Source organism: Convolutriloba macropyga, chromosome 2 (assembly GCF_964194025.1).
Source record: "Convolutriloba macropyga chromosome 2, txConMacr16.3, whole genome shotgun sequence".
Lineage (NCBI taxonomy): Eukaryota > Metazoa > Xenacoelomorpha > Acoela > Convolutidae > Convolutriloba > Convolutriloba macropyga.
In genome coordinates this window covers 4,220,731-4,235,317 of record NC_134469.1, presented here as the reverse complement: position 1 = coordinate 4,235,317, position 14,587 = coordinate 4,220,731, and the positions used below count along the sequence as shown (strand labels likewise).

The following is a 14,587-nucleotide window of genomic DNA, read 5'->3' as shown; positions in this document are numbered from 1 at the left end:
GTTTTAGCAATTAGTATATTTTTGTTTAGTTTTGATGCTTCTAGTTTCTCAATTCTTTTGTTTTTTTTGGCTGGCATTGTTCCATTGATTTGTTGGTCAGGTAGAGTACGTCTGAGTTTTTCATTCAATTTTTTTGAATGGTATTTCAGGACTTGTCCTGCTATGTTTTTTTAATTCGTCGTCTCCATCGGTGATTCTTACGACCTGACTTCCTGGAATTGACTTTTTCAATGAGTTCACTGACCTCAACTGCTTTGCAGTTAAAGTTTGTGCCCGTGGCGTCATTTCTGCTTTTAGGTCAATTGCGTGACTTACCTCAGCCAAAAAATGACTTCTGAACTCACTTTTGAACTTTAAATTTTATGAACATTTTCTAGTTAAGGTTCAATAGTGTGCATCTAAGTTGGAACTTTAAATTTTATGAACATTTTCTAGTTAAGGATCAATAGTGTGCATCTAAGTAGTGCCAAACTTAGTGTGTGCATCTAAGTAGTGTCTATCCTATTTGCACTAGTTCTTGAGTATTAGTCTTGAATTTTTCATTTAAAGTATCAATTTTGAAAAAACTCCTAGGGTTTTTTCCTTATAGACAGTATGTGTCATAAAATTGACAGTCCGAATCTAGCCCAAAAGGTCTACTGGTCTAATAAAGGACTGGTGGTCGATCTATCTATCCTATTTCTTTAGTTTTTTCAATTCAAGGAAGGCCACAAACGTCTATTCCGGCCATTTTCGGCAATCTGCCGGCTATTATATTTGATTGCTGAATGTGATAATTCTGCATTGTATTTTGACGCAAGAAATTCATTTCGGTGCGCACCGTTCCTGTTCTTTAGTCCCCATTTGTACTCAACTTAAAAAGAAAATCACATAACCGAAAAGTTACTGCTGTGCAAAAAAATTTCATGCCCGATTATTTGAAATCTGTCGGCTGATCTTTATTATTGTAGGTATTGTCGATGGAAAGGAAAATTTTCTTTCAATGGTCATAATTAATTTTTTCGATTTACTATTAGCCGCCGCCAGCTTCTCAACGGCTATTATTTAGGCGGTCTCCTTTTTAATTAAGACTCGAAGAGATTTCATGGTTTTCTGTTTTTAATAGCCGCGTCAGCAATTCCAGGCGGCTATTATTGCGCTCCTAATTTTTCTATCGTCTAAAAGATTTTTGTTTCGTCTTACCCTGACTTCTTGGATTTGACTTTTTTAATGACTTCTACTGCTTTGCAGTTAAAATTTGTGCTCTTGACGTCATTTGTGCTTTTAGGTCAATTGCGTGACCTACCTCAGCCAAAAAAATGACTTCTGAACTCACTTATGGAACTTTAAATTTAATGAACATTTACTATTTAAAGATCAATTGTGTGCATCTAAGTAGTGCCAAACTTATGAGCCCTAATTCCTGAGTAATAGAGTCTTGAGGTATAATGTCGAATATTAATTTTGCAAAGAAGTTCCATTAGGGCTTTTTCCTTGCAGAGCAAATGTCTCATAAAAATGACAGTCCGAATCTAACCCTGGTGGTCTATTAAAGAGCTGGTGGTCGATCTGTCAATCTTATTTCTTTAGTTGTTTTAATTCATGGTAGGCCACAAGCGTCTATCGCGGCTGTTTTCCGGCAATCTGCCGGCTATGTTTTTAATAAGTGAGCGAGCAAGGAAACCGAACGTTCAGGGAGTGAAACATAAATTTGAAATAGTTGTTTGCGAACAATTCGAAGAGCAAAGAAAAGAGAATGGTTCTTTTCTTCGTGCCTTTTTTTTTAAAAACAGCGAGAAATGGTGTAAAAATTTTTTCAAGCCTTTTTGTTTTTTAAACTTTTCTTCAGTTTTCCGCTTTATTTCAAAATTAGAGACGTTTTTGTGCTTAATTTGGCTTGTCCGAATTTGTATGAGCAATGAAGTTGTCTCGATTTCTCGAAATTTTGTTTTCCTTTTTGTATTTAATAGCCGCCCTCATCTTCTCAGCCGGCTATTATAGCGCTCCTATTTTTTTTTTACTTCGTCGAATAAAGAAATGTTTCGCTTTACCTCATTTTGCCGCTTTTTCAACATTTTGCGTGATAACTTTTTGACTTCTCTAGGCTAGTTTCTCTCTTCTCTCATTCTGCTAAGAGTGATTTTGAACATCGGTTGCTCAGCAAAGCAATTCAAAATCAACAGAGTCAGTATAAAAAATTGAAATCAGAAGTAGAAACGGGATAAACCCATAAAGCCCAATTTTAGATGCCCGCTATTTGAACGTCGTTCCTATAAGTCTTAGTTACCATCTCTAATGCTTATTGGTTTTGATAGTAGCCCCTGTAGCCTCTCTCTAAGAAACAGAAGTACGTTATGTTCAACTACGAAATGCCATCAAAATAAATCGGACGTGAAAAATGTTTTCGTACAAAGATCTTTTCGATATCTTATTTTCTTTCAATCCCAATCATGCTTATTGGAATCAACGGCGGCTATTTTTCGGCAATCTGCCGGGTATGTTTGCACTTGTATAAATTGAAAATTTTGTTTTGTTTAAATTACTTTTCAGTGAAATTTTATTTTTATTGTTAAGATAGTTTTTTCTTAAGTATTTTTTAGAATCTATTTGAAACTGAACGCCAAATTATAACACGTTTTGATACTAAAAAACAGAAAAAAATTATGTGAATATCTATCTCTTCTTTTTTCTTTTTCTGTTTCAATCCCGATGTGCATAAAGCGCGTCAACAGCGGCTATTTTGCCGGCCATTTTTGATTTGTCAATTCATTATGAGCAGTCTATTGTGTTAACAGGCCTCATTGGCTGCTGATTTCTCGATCAACCAGTTCAAGTACGTGCAGAGGTTGTTCCTAGTGCACGGGAGGAACAGCTACAAGAGGTCTGCTGCTCTGTCCCAGTTTGTGATGCACAGGGGTCTCATCATATCAGTCATGCAGGCCATATTCTCAGCCTGCTTCTACTTTGCAGCCGTCTCTCTCTACGACGGATATCTCGTCACTGGGTCTGTCAATCCACAAATTTCATGTATTTCTAGCGGCGGAATTCGAAAAGCTAATCTTCTATTATATTAAATTTAAGTCGCACTTTAACGTAATAGTTAACAGCGCTCCTATCTTGATGTGTAGATCCTATCCTACCCTATCCGAAATATGCGCAGAGAGAGACCAAAACTGAATTTTCCATTTCTTGAAAGCGCTCTGTACCGTATCACTGAGTTTACTGCGCAAAGTATGTCTTCTGTTGCTGGTAACTGTTTAAAAGCTCTACGAGGTAATAGCGAGGCTGTTATCGAGCTCATTGTGGTTAATTACTCGGGAACGAAGTATGGATCAATTATTGTAGTCGTTCCTGTATGTCTCAATGCAACATTTTTGCTTGACTGTTGTTTAAGAGTATGCCCGTGCTCGCTTGCGTAATTTGACTTTTCAAAAGTGATGGGATATATCTATAAAGCCGCCTGGCGTTAAAGGCATTAAGTCACGATGGATTTCTCCTAGAGCTTAACTAGTTAGTTACTTTACTTTAAGATACCTTGCACGGATATTGCTGGGAAGGCAAAATTCATAGTGTAAGGAAAAATTTATCTAAAATTTGCATCCTCGTTATTCTGCCCTAATAGTTAGTCTCAAGCCTGCTCGTCGCTTTAGTTGCTGTCGTCTGACTGCAGTCGGTTATTATTGTTAATAGCCGCGAAGCGATAGCGGCTATTACTGGGGACATCGTTTTTTTTAATTCGTCGTCTCCATCGATGGTTCTTACGACCTGACTCTTGGAATTGACTTTTTCAATGACTCCAGTGACTTTACTGCTTTGCAGTTAAAACTTGTGTGCTTGAGGTCATTTGCCTTTAAGTTAATTGTTTGTCTTACCCCACCAATAATGACTTCTGAACTCACTTATTAATAGCCGCCCTCATCTTCTCAGCCGGCTATTATAGCGCTCCTATTTTTTTTTTACTTCGTCGAATAAAAAAATGTTTCGCTTTACCTCATTTTGCCGCCTTTTCGTGAAATCTTTTTGACTTCTCTAGGCTAGTTTCTCTCTTCTCTCATTCTGCTAAAAGTGATTTTGAACATCAGTTGCTCAGCAAAGCAATTCAAAATGAACAGAGTTAGTACAAAAATGGATGTCAGAAATAGAAACGGGATAAACCCATAAAGCCCAATTTTAGATGCCCGCTATTTGAACGTCGTTCCTATAAGTCTTATTTACCATCTCTAATGCTTATTGTTTTTGATTGTAGCCCCTGTAGCCTCTCTCTAAGAAACAGAAGTATGTTCAACTACGAAATGCCATCAAAATAAATCGGACTTAAAAAATGTTTTTGTACAAAAATCTTTTTTTTTTCAATATCTTCTGTTATTTCAATCCCAATCATGCTTATTGGAATCAACGGCGGCTATTTTCCGGCAATCTGCCGGGTATGTTGGAACTTTTACTAGTTAAAGATCAATAGTGTGCATCTAAGTAGTGCAAAACCTATATGCCCTATTTCTTGATGTGTCATGAAATTGACAGCCCGAATCTAATTCAAAAAGCCTAGTGGTCTATTAAAGGACTGGTGGTCGATCTGTCTATTTTATTTTTTTAGTTGTTTCAATTCATGGAAGGCCACAAGCGTTTATCGCGGCTGCTTTGTAATGCCGGCTCTGTAAATTTTCCGTTCATAGCTTTTTCACATTTTTGTAGCTTGAACGTCTAGAACTTAAAGTCAGACTTAAACTCCCAGAGTCTAAATCTCCCTTGGTTTGACCTAAATTTTCTTATTGTTAAGTCAGTAACCTAATCTTGTTTATATATCGCTCTATTGAAACCTTTTTTCTGCGAAAAACGTGCAGGTTCTACTTTCCTTCATTTTTGCTCTAATTACGCAAAATTGGCTATTCGTTGATTGAAAGATTTTATTTAGTCTTTTTGCAGAAATATCCTCTTACGCAGTATGCAAACTTCATTAAACATGCCTTTTTGAGACAAAAAATCTTCAGACATATTTAAAATTACTGTTTGATTGAAATATGATTGTTTTGCTTTACGTAATTTGCTGACCATCCATTTGAGTGAAATTTTTGAAATCTCTAGATTAGTTTCTAATGAGGCACAACTGAATCTAATCAATAGAATTAGTTGTGTTTTTCAATTTATTTTTGTTTTTTTTTTAAAATTTCAGCGGTTTTTTGCGTTTGTTTCGTCGTCTGACGCTTTTTCGTTTAGGTTTGCTCTTACATAAAAACTGAAAGTCACATTTTCTGAATGACTTCTTTCTCTCGCTCACGGCTTTTGCGCTCGTGACTTGATTTTCATTCCATCCAACAAACGCGTTTAGGACGTTAACATGATTAGATCATTCGTGACTTACTCAACTCAAGAAAGTGACTTCTGCTTTCTGAAAGTTGAATTAGTTTAAGGTCAAAGAAACTGATATATGTAATGAAGGTCCCTAATGAAAAGGTTACTGTGAACTGAATTTAAACAATTAATAAGTTACCGCTGAAAATTTTTTCACCATTTTTTAAGCGGCGTCGACAACTTTTTCAACTAGTTTTAGTATCTGTTTCTATCTGTGTTCTGTGGCCCGCAAGTCTATTTGGCAGTATTTTTCGCAATTTGTGGTCTATGCTTTTTATAGCTGCAAAGCTGTAAGCTGAGCGGAGCTATTTTGCGGGACTGTTGATTTTTACAATTCAAAGAATTTGAATTGTATTGGGGCGCGAGTTCAATTAAAACACTGTCCAGACCTATTATTATAGGCAAATTGACGATGAACAAGGTAATCGCTAACTGGCCGTTGTGACCAAATTTTATTCTGACGTCTTTTTTGGCTTTTTATAAAATCGATTAGAATTGTTTTTATGCCTTTTGACTCTGGTACTAGCTCAAAACGAGCCATTATTAGTTTTTTTACAATTCAAAGAATTTGAATTGTATTGGGGCGCTGTCTTTTTTTTAAAGATCTGTTCACACATTTTCATGATTTTTGAAGGCAAATTGGAGTAGTGATTTTGGTCACGCCGAAACAGGCAGTGCATTGAAAAAGCGAGTGGTTTTTTGATGAGAAATTTTTTTCTCTAATTTTATATTATAGTGAGAAAACGATGTTTGAACAAAAATTCGCGTTCTCGCTAGTGGTCTTTTGTTCACATGCGGCAATTTGACTTTGATTTTTACTGTTTTTCGATTTTTTGGATTTTTCCCAATCCATTCATAGTTCATTCTGGGCCTAATTTTTTGTTTGAACCAAATTGCCATTTCTGGCTAGTGTTTTTTTGTTCACATGCGGCATTTTAACATTCATTTTCTATTTTTTTTTTGTTTTTTTATCTAATGTTTTTTAAATATGGTTTTTCCAATTCACTCATAGTCCGGTCTAGTTTTTTTGTTTAGTCAATGAAAATTCTTTGAATTGTACGTCAGGACTTTTCCTGCTATGTTTTTTTGGTTCTTCGTCTGACGCTCTTTTTCGTTTTACATTTGTTCACTCAGCAAAGCTGAAAAGGTCAAATTTTATGATTGACTTCTTCCGCTCACTAACGGCATTTGAGCGCGCGATGTCATTTCTCATTCTCGCTCTAGCAAAGGTTTTAAGTTCATTTGCGTGATCATATTTTGATCATACGTGACTTACCTCATTCAATAGAATGACTTTTGCACTTCAAAGGATAAGTTTATTTTGAATTAAATTAAGGTCAAAAGAACTCATATGTGCAGTAAAGGTCCCTGATAAAAGGCTTTTGCGGAATGAATTTTAACAAGCTTTTTTAAATTTATCGCTAAAGGTTTTTTTACCTAGCTTTTTGAGCGGCGTCGATTTATTTTTCAATTTAGATCTGTATTTGTTTCTGTCTCTATTATACAGCACGCAAGTCTATTCATTCGCAGCTATTCCGCCAATCTGTCGGCTATGTTATTTAATTTTGAGCCCGGCTTTTGAGTTCATTGGGCTCAGATTTGCATGCTTTAATAACTAACTATGCAGACGGCTCTGAATTTGCTTTATTTGATCTCGAAATATGGCAGCGCTCGAATTTTCCTCGCGCTATTTTTATTGCGGATCATAGTTAAATGTTATTAGAGGAAACTGTTTCCTGATTTTTCTCAAAAAAACTTGACGCTAGTTCTGGGATTTATCTTCGAAGTGTTCTCAAGAAAATCCAATTTTGAAATCTCATTTCACCTACAAAGCTGGGTCCTTAGATGGTGGAAATAATCATTAAGATAGGCGTAAGGGAGATCCGTTCTGAAACGCTCTGTCCTATTTAGTAAAGTTGTGAACTTGGCTTACTAATCCAAGTAAATTTAGCAAAGGCCTGTAATGTATTATCATTCAGTTATTATCACTAAGAACTGTTGCTTTTGTACAGGTACGCGACCATCTACACAATGTTCCCAGTGTTCTCCCTTGTGTTTGACAAGGACGTCACCCCAGAGATAGCCATGATGTATCCTGAACTGTACAAGGAACTCCTAAAGGGCAGATATCTCACTGTAAAGACCTTCCTCATCTGGGTTCTTGTCTCCATATATCAGGGTACGTGTACAAAACTAATTGTATTTGGCTATATTTTGCAGATTCGTTCGCACTGTTCTTAAATTCCTTAGACCAAATTCCTTGTTACCATTTTTCTCGCATTCTGGGACAAATTAATGTCCCTATCCATTTCTCAACTATATGCTATCGATAATTAACACCCATTTTTTCATTTATTTGATTTACTGGTATGGGGCTTAAGTATTTCATGACCACAGAATTTAATAAAAGGAGTATATCTTAAAATTAAAGTCGAAAGAAATTCGAAATGTAGCAATTTCTACTGGATTGATTATTCTTTGCACCGAGTTGGCATATTTGAGATTGCGACCTGAAATTTCGAAATATCACTTTGTACAACCTAATTTTTGCGAAAATTTTATGGTATGTGTCGAATGTAATTGCTAGACCAATCTTTAAAGCTATTTTTAGAGCAGAAACGAGCATTATTTTCAACACAGGTTCAAAAAAAGTTGCTGCTCTCAGGAAAAGGAAACTTCCGAATTTGGACTGTTTTTATCTAAAGAGTGACTGCATTCGTTTCAGCGTCTGTGTTGATGTTCGGAGCTATTATCCTGTTTGAAGAGCAATTCCTCCATATAGTGGCTATCTCCTTCACTGCTCTCATTGGGACTGAGTTGATCATGATAGCCCTAACTATCCAGACATGGATGATAGTCATGGCTCTTTCCATCCTCTTCAGCATCGGCGTATATGCTGCGTCCATGTTCGTACTCAAAGGTCAGTCCTATCCTGCCACTGGTTAAATTATTAATAGCCGCCCTCATCTTCTAAGCCGGCTATTATAGCGCTCCTATTTTTTTTTTTTTACTTCGTCGAATAAAAAAATGTTTCGCTTTACCTCATTTTGCCGCCTTTTCAACATTTTGCGTGAAATCTTTTTGACTTCTCTAGGCTAGTTTCTCTCTTCTCTCATTCTGCTAAAAGTGATTTTGAACATCAGTTGCTCAGCAAAGCAATTCAAAATGAACAGTCAGTATAAATAATTGAAGTCAGAAATAGAAACGGGATAAACCCATAAAGCCCAATTTTAGATGCCCGCTATTTGAACGTCGGTCCTATAAGCATTAGTTACCTCTCTCTAATGCTGATTGTTATTGATAGTAGCCCTCTCTCTAAGAAACAGAAGTATGTTCAACTACGAAATGCCATCAAAATAAATCGGACTTAAAAAAATGTTTTTGTACGAAAATCTTTTTTTTTCAATATCTTCTGTTATTTCAATCCCAGTCATGCTTATTGGAATCAACGGCGGCTATTTTCCGGCAATCTGCCGGGTATGTTTTCCTATTGTGTTTGCTAAGTAGTTACGTTAAGTCAAAGTGTGTGGAATTTAGATCGGTGATTTTTTAGTGGACGATCATTTTTGATTAATTATTCTCAAGCGATTTTTGTAGCATTTATATTAACCATGCGGTCTTATTGAAGCATTTTTTTCCCGATTGATTTTTCGTCTCACGCTTTTAACATTTTGTCCTCAAAAACGGGATGACAGGTCAAACTCGCAGGGCATCGATTTCTCGAGGCGTCTTTCTTCTGACGGGGATGCGATTCACCGGAATTGTTTTGGAGACAAATTTATGGTTTTAAAGGGCGGTTCTTTGAGATTGGCCACCTCCCCCCCTTTGACTTAATCTCACAGCCGCCAGCCGTGCTCATTTCATGCCCCGTCAATAAAGCTAAAGCTAGTCTCCCTGAACCATGGCTACCTACTGACGAAGCCAACCGCTCGCCAGTCGTTTGAGTGCAATCCGCCCGACATTGTTCGGCTATGAACACCACTTCTACCCCCTATTTTGCCCCTTCCGCTTTAATCTGAGGCTAGTCTTCTTATGTAAAACCTTGCTAAGACCAAATTAAACGCCTCGCTTGTCGATCAAGAGCATTTTGTCACACAATATTTGGTTTGTTTTACTTTTTTTTACGCCTCAGACCTCAAAAAGAGCAAGTCTTTTTATTTTCTCACAACTGTTTTACTGCTTTTTAATAGCTGTCGAAAAAAGTTTGGAGCATTTTTGAAGTGTTTGTGATTTTTATGCAAAACTTTTGACTGACCGTTTTTTCGAGAATATTTTTGCATTTCACTTCTGAGTGACTTTTTTACGCTTGACTGCTTGTTTTTTTTTGCTTGATCTAATTTTCTCTTATTGAGACGATAAGTATGCGTTACAAAATAAAAGCGATTACAGGCTAGGAGATTATTTTAAGGGCCGGATAGCCGAGTCATAAGTGCTTAAGTCTAGGATGCAGGAGGTCGGAGGTTTGAATGGCTCCCTAGTCGTGTTTATTTTGCACCCATAAAGAAAAATGTTTCTTTGCCACAGCTCCCTCTGAATTAAACTGTCCCACCTGTCGTTCGGGAGCATTTTGTTCGACGTTAGTCATGTTATTATTTTGACGTTATTTAGTACACAGTTGCCTTGAAGGTGCACAGCTTGACTGGGTTTTTAATCATAATTACCGACTTCTCGAGCTCCCTAAATGTATTTTTACACTATTGTGGTTTCATATTAAGTCTAATCAAATTTAATCTAAATACTGACTGTCAAGATAGGAAACCTATATAAAATAGGCTGCTACGAAAAACATTTCCAGAGTCAAAGTTTCAGAATAATATGTACCTTCGAAGCTGGAAGCTGAGCAAAGCTATATTGCGGTACTGTTGGTTTTATTTTTGTTCCGCTGGCCCCTGTTTCGTTTGACATTTTCCAGCCGGAAAGGTCAGTAAAGTTGTTTGGTTCTCTTATCCATTGCGTTCTTCGCTGCATTTTTATAACTGTGAAGCCGTAAGCTTAGTTCACACAGCCAAGCTGAAAAATGTTCTGACTGACTTCTTTCTCTCACTAACATGTGTGCTCATGACGTGGTTTTCATCTCTCTCTCTATCTCTCTCTAACAAAATTTTATAGGTCGTTTGCGGGAATGGATTTTGGCCATATGTCACTTAACATTTTAACTCAACAAAATAACTTCTGCACTTTAGAACTTAGTTGCCGTGAGTTTGAAATTTTATTTGAATGAATTTTAGGTATCCGGAAACAACTCGCGAAATAAAGGTCCCTAATAAAAGGCTTCTGTTAAGTGATTTTCAGCTAGCCAAATTAATTTTTTTGCTGAGTTGTTTTGCTTTTACATTAAGTTTTACATTACAGTTTTTCTAAAGCGGCGTCGACAACTTCTTCCATCATTTCGGCGTCTGTTTATATTTGATTTCTACAGCACGTAAGTCTGTTTGGCAGCTATTCTGCCAGTCTGCAGGCAGGCTGTGTTTTTTTGTGATACCATCTGTTGCGCTCACTGCCGGTGAGTTTAGCGGATTAGTGTGTGTTAGTTTTTTTGGCATAATTAATTTACATCGCTAGAAATTCAGGTGACCAAACTTTTTCGAGGCGAATAAAGGACAACTGCCTAATGGCGGCTGGCGAAAGGAAATAGAAAGAAGAAACGCCAAATATCTTTTTTCGTAAAAGTATATTTTTATAGCCGCCGCCAGCCTCTCAACTGCTATTATTTAGGTGCTCTCCGTTTTTTTTAGTTCAGATAATTTGAATTGTTTTGGGGCATTGTCGTTCGTTAGGATTCGTTCACACTTTTTTGTTTGAAATGACGATTTTGGTCACGCCGAAGCAATAAAATCAGCGAAAAGGCGAGTTTCTTTGTGGCGTTAAAGTGTTTCTTCATTTCTCTTTTCGGTTTCTCGCTAGTGGTTTTTTTGTTCGCACGCGGCAATGTAACTTTGATTTTTACTATTTTTTTCATTATTTTCTGAATGGTTTTACAATCCAGTGATAGTCCATTGCAGGTCTAGTTTTTTGTGTAGTCAATGACAATAAAGTCAAACGATGAGGCCTGGCCATTTAGTCATAGTGCATTAGGTTATCTAATTTCATTACAGCGATTGTTAGCTGAGATTAGTATAAAGCTTTATAACCTTCACTTTGGAAGCTGACTTAGATATAAATTAAGTACAATCTTAAGTAGAATCTAACTGACACTGCACACCAAATTGTAATACTTTGACACTTAGAAAAAATTCTGTTTTTTTCTCCAACCTCATGTGCGCCTGAATTCAGGCATGTTGAATGGAGTAAAGCTGCGTCACGAGGGCTGCAAAAAAATTAGATTTTTGCTGTAGTTTATCTGCAAAAATTTTAAACTTAAGGGATAAATCTTTTGCTCTATCGTCAATGATTTAAACGTTGCCTCATCACTTCGAGGTTTTTATTTCTTCTTTGTTTGCTGCACTTTGACGCCTGATTGTTCGATATCGCCCAAAGATGTGTGTTGATGAGTCGGTTTTTTTGCCTAAAAAATGAATCAGTACGGTGGCAATACTAAATAATCTGTGTCTTATCTCTTGCTCTTTGCAGCTACGTTCAATCGTGAGTTTGTGACGTCATGGGACTTTGTGTGGAAGACAGCCGTGATTACTTTGATCAGCTGTATGCCTATCTACATTATGAAGATGCTCAGAAGGAAATTCAACCCACCCACATACTCTAAACTGACCTGAAACTAAACAACTTATTGCCCGCTTTAATTAGGGATCAAATATGCATCTCGAAGATCATCAGAGTTATTATACAATGAATTTGCAATTTATTATTCTGTTGCTGTTGTAAATAGTTTGTTTCATTAAGGGCGAAATCAAACGCAACTGTTTCCTCCTCCCCCCCCCCCCCCGCCAAGCGTAAGTAACATCTCATGATTGATTTCTGAGGCGTTGGCAGTTGTAAATTTTGAGAGTGACAATTTTACCTCTATGTAGGTGGAAAGTTAGTAATTTACAGTCGTTCGTGATTTTTGTGTCCATTAAAGAAACAAAACGAAAAAAATACTGTCCAAAAGCCCAAAAAACTCTATGAATTAACGCTGTCCGACAACGGTTTTGAAATGCAATCGGACACTAAAATTGCGTCCGCTTGTAAGTTATGCATATTAGAGTACTGCGTTCCCCGCTCGTTAGTAGCGGTTTAACTCGGCATTCGGCCTCGTTTCAAACCATTGATAACCTCAAACTTCCAAAAGCAGTCGCGTAATATACACTTAGTATAGTTTTGAGAGAAGGATGAACGGATAAAACTGAAGGCATGATTTTCTTACTTCAGAAAAAGACGAAATTGATTTCGAAAGAAATATTGAAACCCGTCAATGAGGTATCATAGTTGAGGTCATTGCCTTGTTGCTCAAAACTAAGACCAGAGTTATAGAAATATTTCAAGCGAGCAGATAGTTATAAATGTAAATTGAGTTTTGAATCTAAAGTGTAAATTTTATGGAATTGGATTAAAGAAGGCATTGCCAAATGTGCTTTTATTGTGCTACCTTTCTTTGATGTTAATTCATATTTACAAATTTTGTTTTTTAATTGGTGGTAATATCTACTCAGTACAATTTCTGAAGTCATCAGTGATGAAATTTTTCGAAGAAGAAGAATGTCATGTTTGCATAAGTTGTAACTTACTTTAACAGAATTCGATTAATGGTTGCAGTTATACCGGTCGTGTTGCTCTAACTTTTCCTCTCTGCTAATTTCTTGATGTTTAATTGCTCTCAAACGAGTTTGTAGCAATTATATTAGTCCTGTCGGTCTTTATGCAATTTTCCGCTTGAACGATTTTTCGTCTGACGCTTTTGACTTTTCATCCTCAAAAACGGGATAAACAGGTAGCGCCCAGCGGGCATTAAGTGCTCTTAGAGCCTTTCAGCTCACTGGTCTCCGAGTAAGCGATTCACAGAAACTGTTTTGGAGACTTATATTTATGGTGTGAAGGACGTTTCTTAGAGGTGAAAGACACCCCCACTGTTGACCCCCCCCCCCCCAATATTGCCCCCACACCCCCCCCCCCCGCGATGTTGCCCCCCAACACAACAGTTGCGCACCCTCCCCCATCAGCTCCCGGTGCACCCCCCCCCCCCCCCGTGGCTACGTTCGCCAAAAACACGCAATTTTATACTAATTTTCACAATTTTTCCAAGCTTTTTAAAAAATTTTGTCATTTTTTAATAGCCGCCCTCATCTTCTCAGCCGGCTATTATAGCGCTCGTATTTTTTTTTTACTTCGTCAAACTTTTTTTCGCTTTACCATTTTGCTGCTTTTTCGACATTTTGCGTGAAATCTTTTTGACTTCTCTAGGCTAGTTTCTCTCTTCTGTCATTCTGCTAAAATTGAATTTGAACATCAGTTGCTAAGCAAAGCAATTCAAAATGAACAGAGTCGGTATAAAAAATTGAAGTCAGAAATAGAAACGGGATAAACCCATAAAGCCCAATTTTAGATGCCCGCTATTTGAACATCGTTCCTATAGGTCTTATTTACCATCTCTAATGCTTATTGGTATTGATAGTAGCCCCTGTAGCCTCTCTCTAAGAAACAGAAGTATGCTCAACTACGAAATGCCATCAAAATAAATCGGACTTAAAAAATATTTTTGTACAAAAATCTTTTTTTTTTCAATATATTCTATTCGTTCAATCCCAATCATGCTTATTGGCATCAACGGCGGCTATTTTCCGGCAATCTACCGGGTATGTTTGATTCTTTCAGCCCTAGGTGTTAAGGAACCTTCTCTAGGATTTTAGGAAGATTAGGATCAGTTCTTTTCTGAAGATTATGATCAGTTCTTTTCTCCGGTTGGAGCTTACTCAGGAAACACTAAACTTCACTAAAAGTTAAAAAAAATAAGTAGCTCACACAGTAGCCAAAAGATGGATTTTCACCAGAAGGTTAACTGGTAAATCTGACCGGTAAAACCCTGTACCAGATGGAGATAAACAGAAATATCCTTGTACAAGCAAACAGAGACTACAGACTACAAGTGATCCTCCAACCGGGAACAAATCCGCACTACAAGACAGTTTGAGTCAGTTGGGTACTCTTGACAGGACTGACGTTGCTGACCAGCGCACCCTGTAACTGGCACCTCTACTAACTCCACATCTGAAGTGGACAACTTACTGACGACACTAGTCAACACTCTACTCACAGGGACACTAGACGACGGCAAAAGTCACAACTCCACTTCAACGACAACACGACTCTTCACTCCCTTCTACAA

At 37.2% G+C, this 14,587-nt stretch overlaps 1 protein-coding gene across 5 annotated transcripts in view; it reads left to right on the top strand.

Annotated features, from left to right (window-relative positions):
- The window catches only part of LOC142355809 (putative phospholipid-transporting ATPase IIB), a 55,780-nt gene extending 42,892 nt beyond the window's left edge, over nt 1–12,888 (top strand). For all 5 annotated transcript variants that reach the window (XM_075407869.1, XM_075407873.1, XM_075407865.1 and 2 more), the window contains 4 exons: nt 2,775–2,983; nt 7,341–7,507; nt 8,054–8,248; nt 11,899–12,888. In XM_075407869.1, coding sequence (XP_075263984.1) covers nt 2,775–2,983; nt 7,341–7,507; nt 8,054–8,248; nt 11,899–12,041 — 714 coding nt within the window. In that variant the 3' untranslated portion in view covers nt 12,042–12,888. The remainder of the gene's footprint in view (nt 1–2,774; nt 2,984–7,340; nt 7,508–8,053; nt 8,249–11,898) is intronic.
- Nucleotides 12,889–14,587: the final 1,699 nt, after the last annotated feature.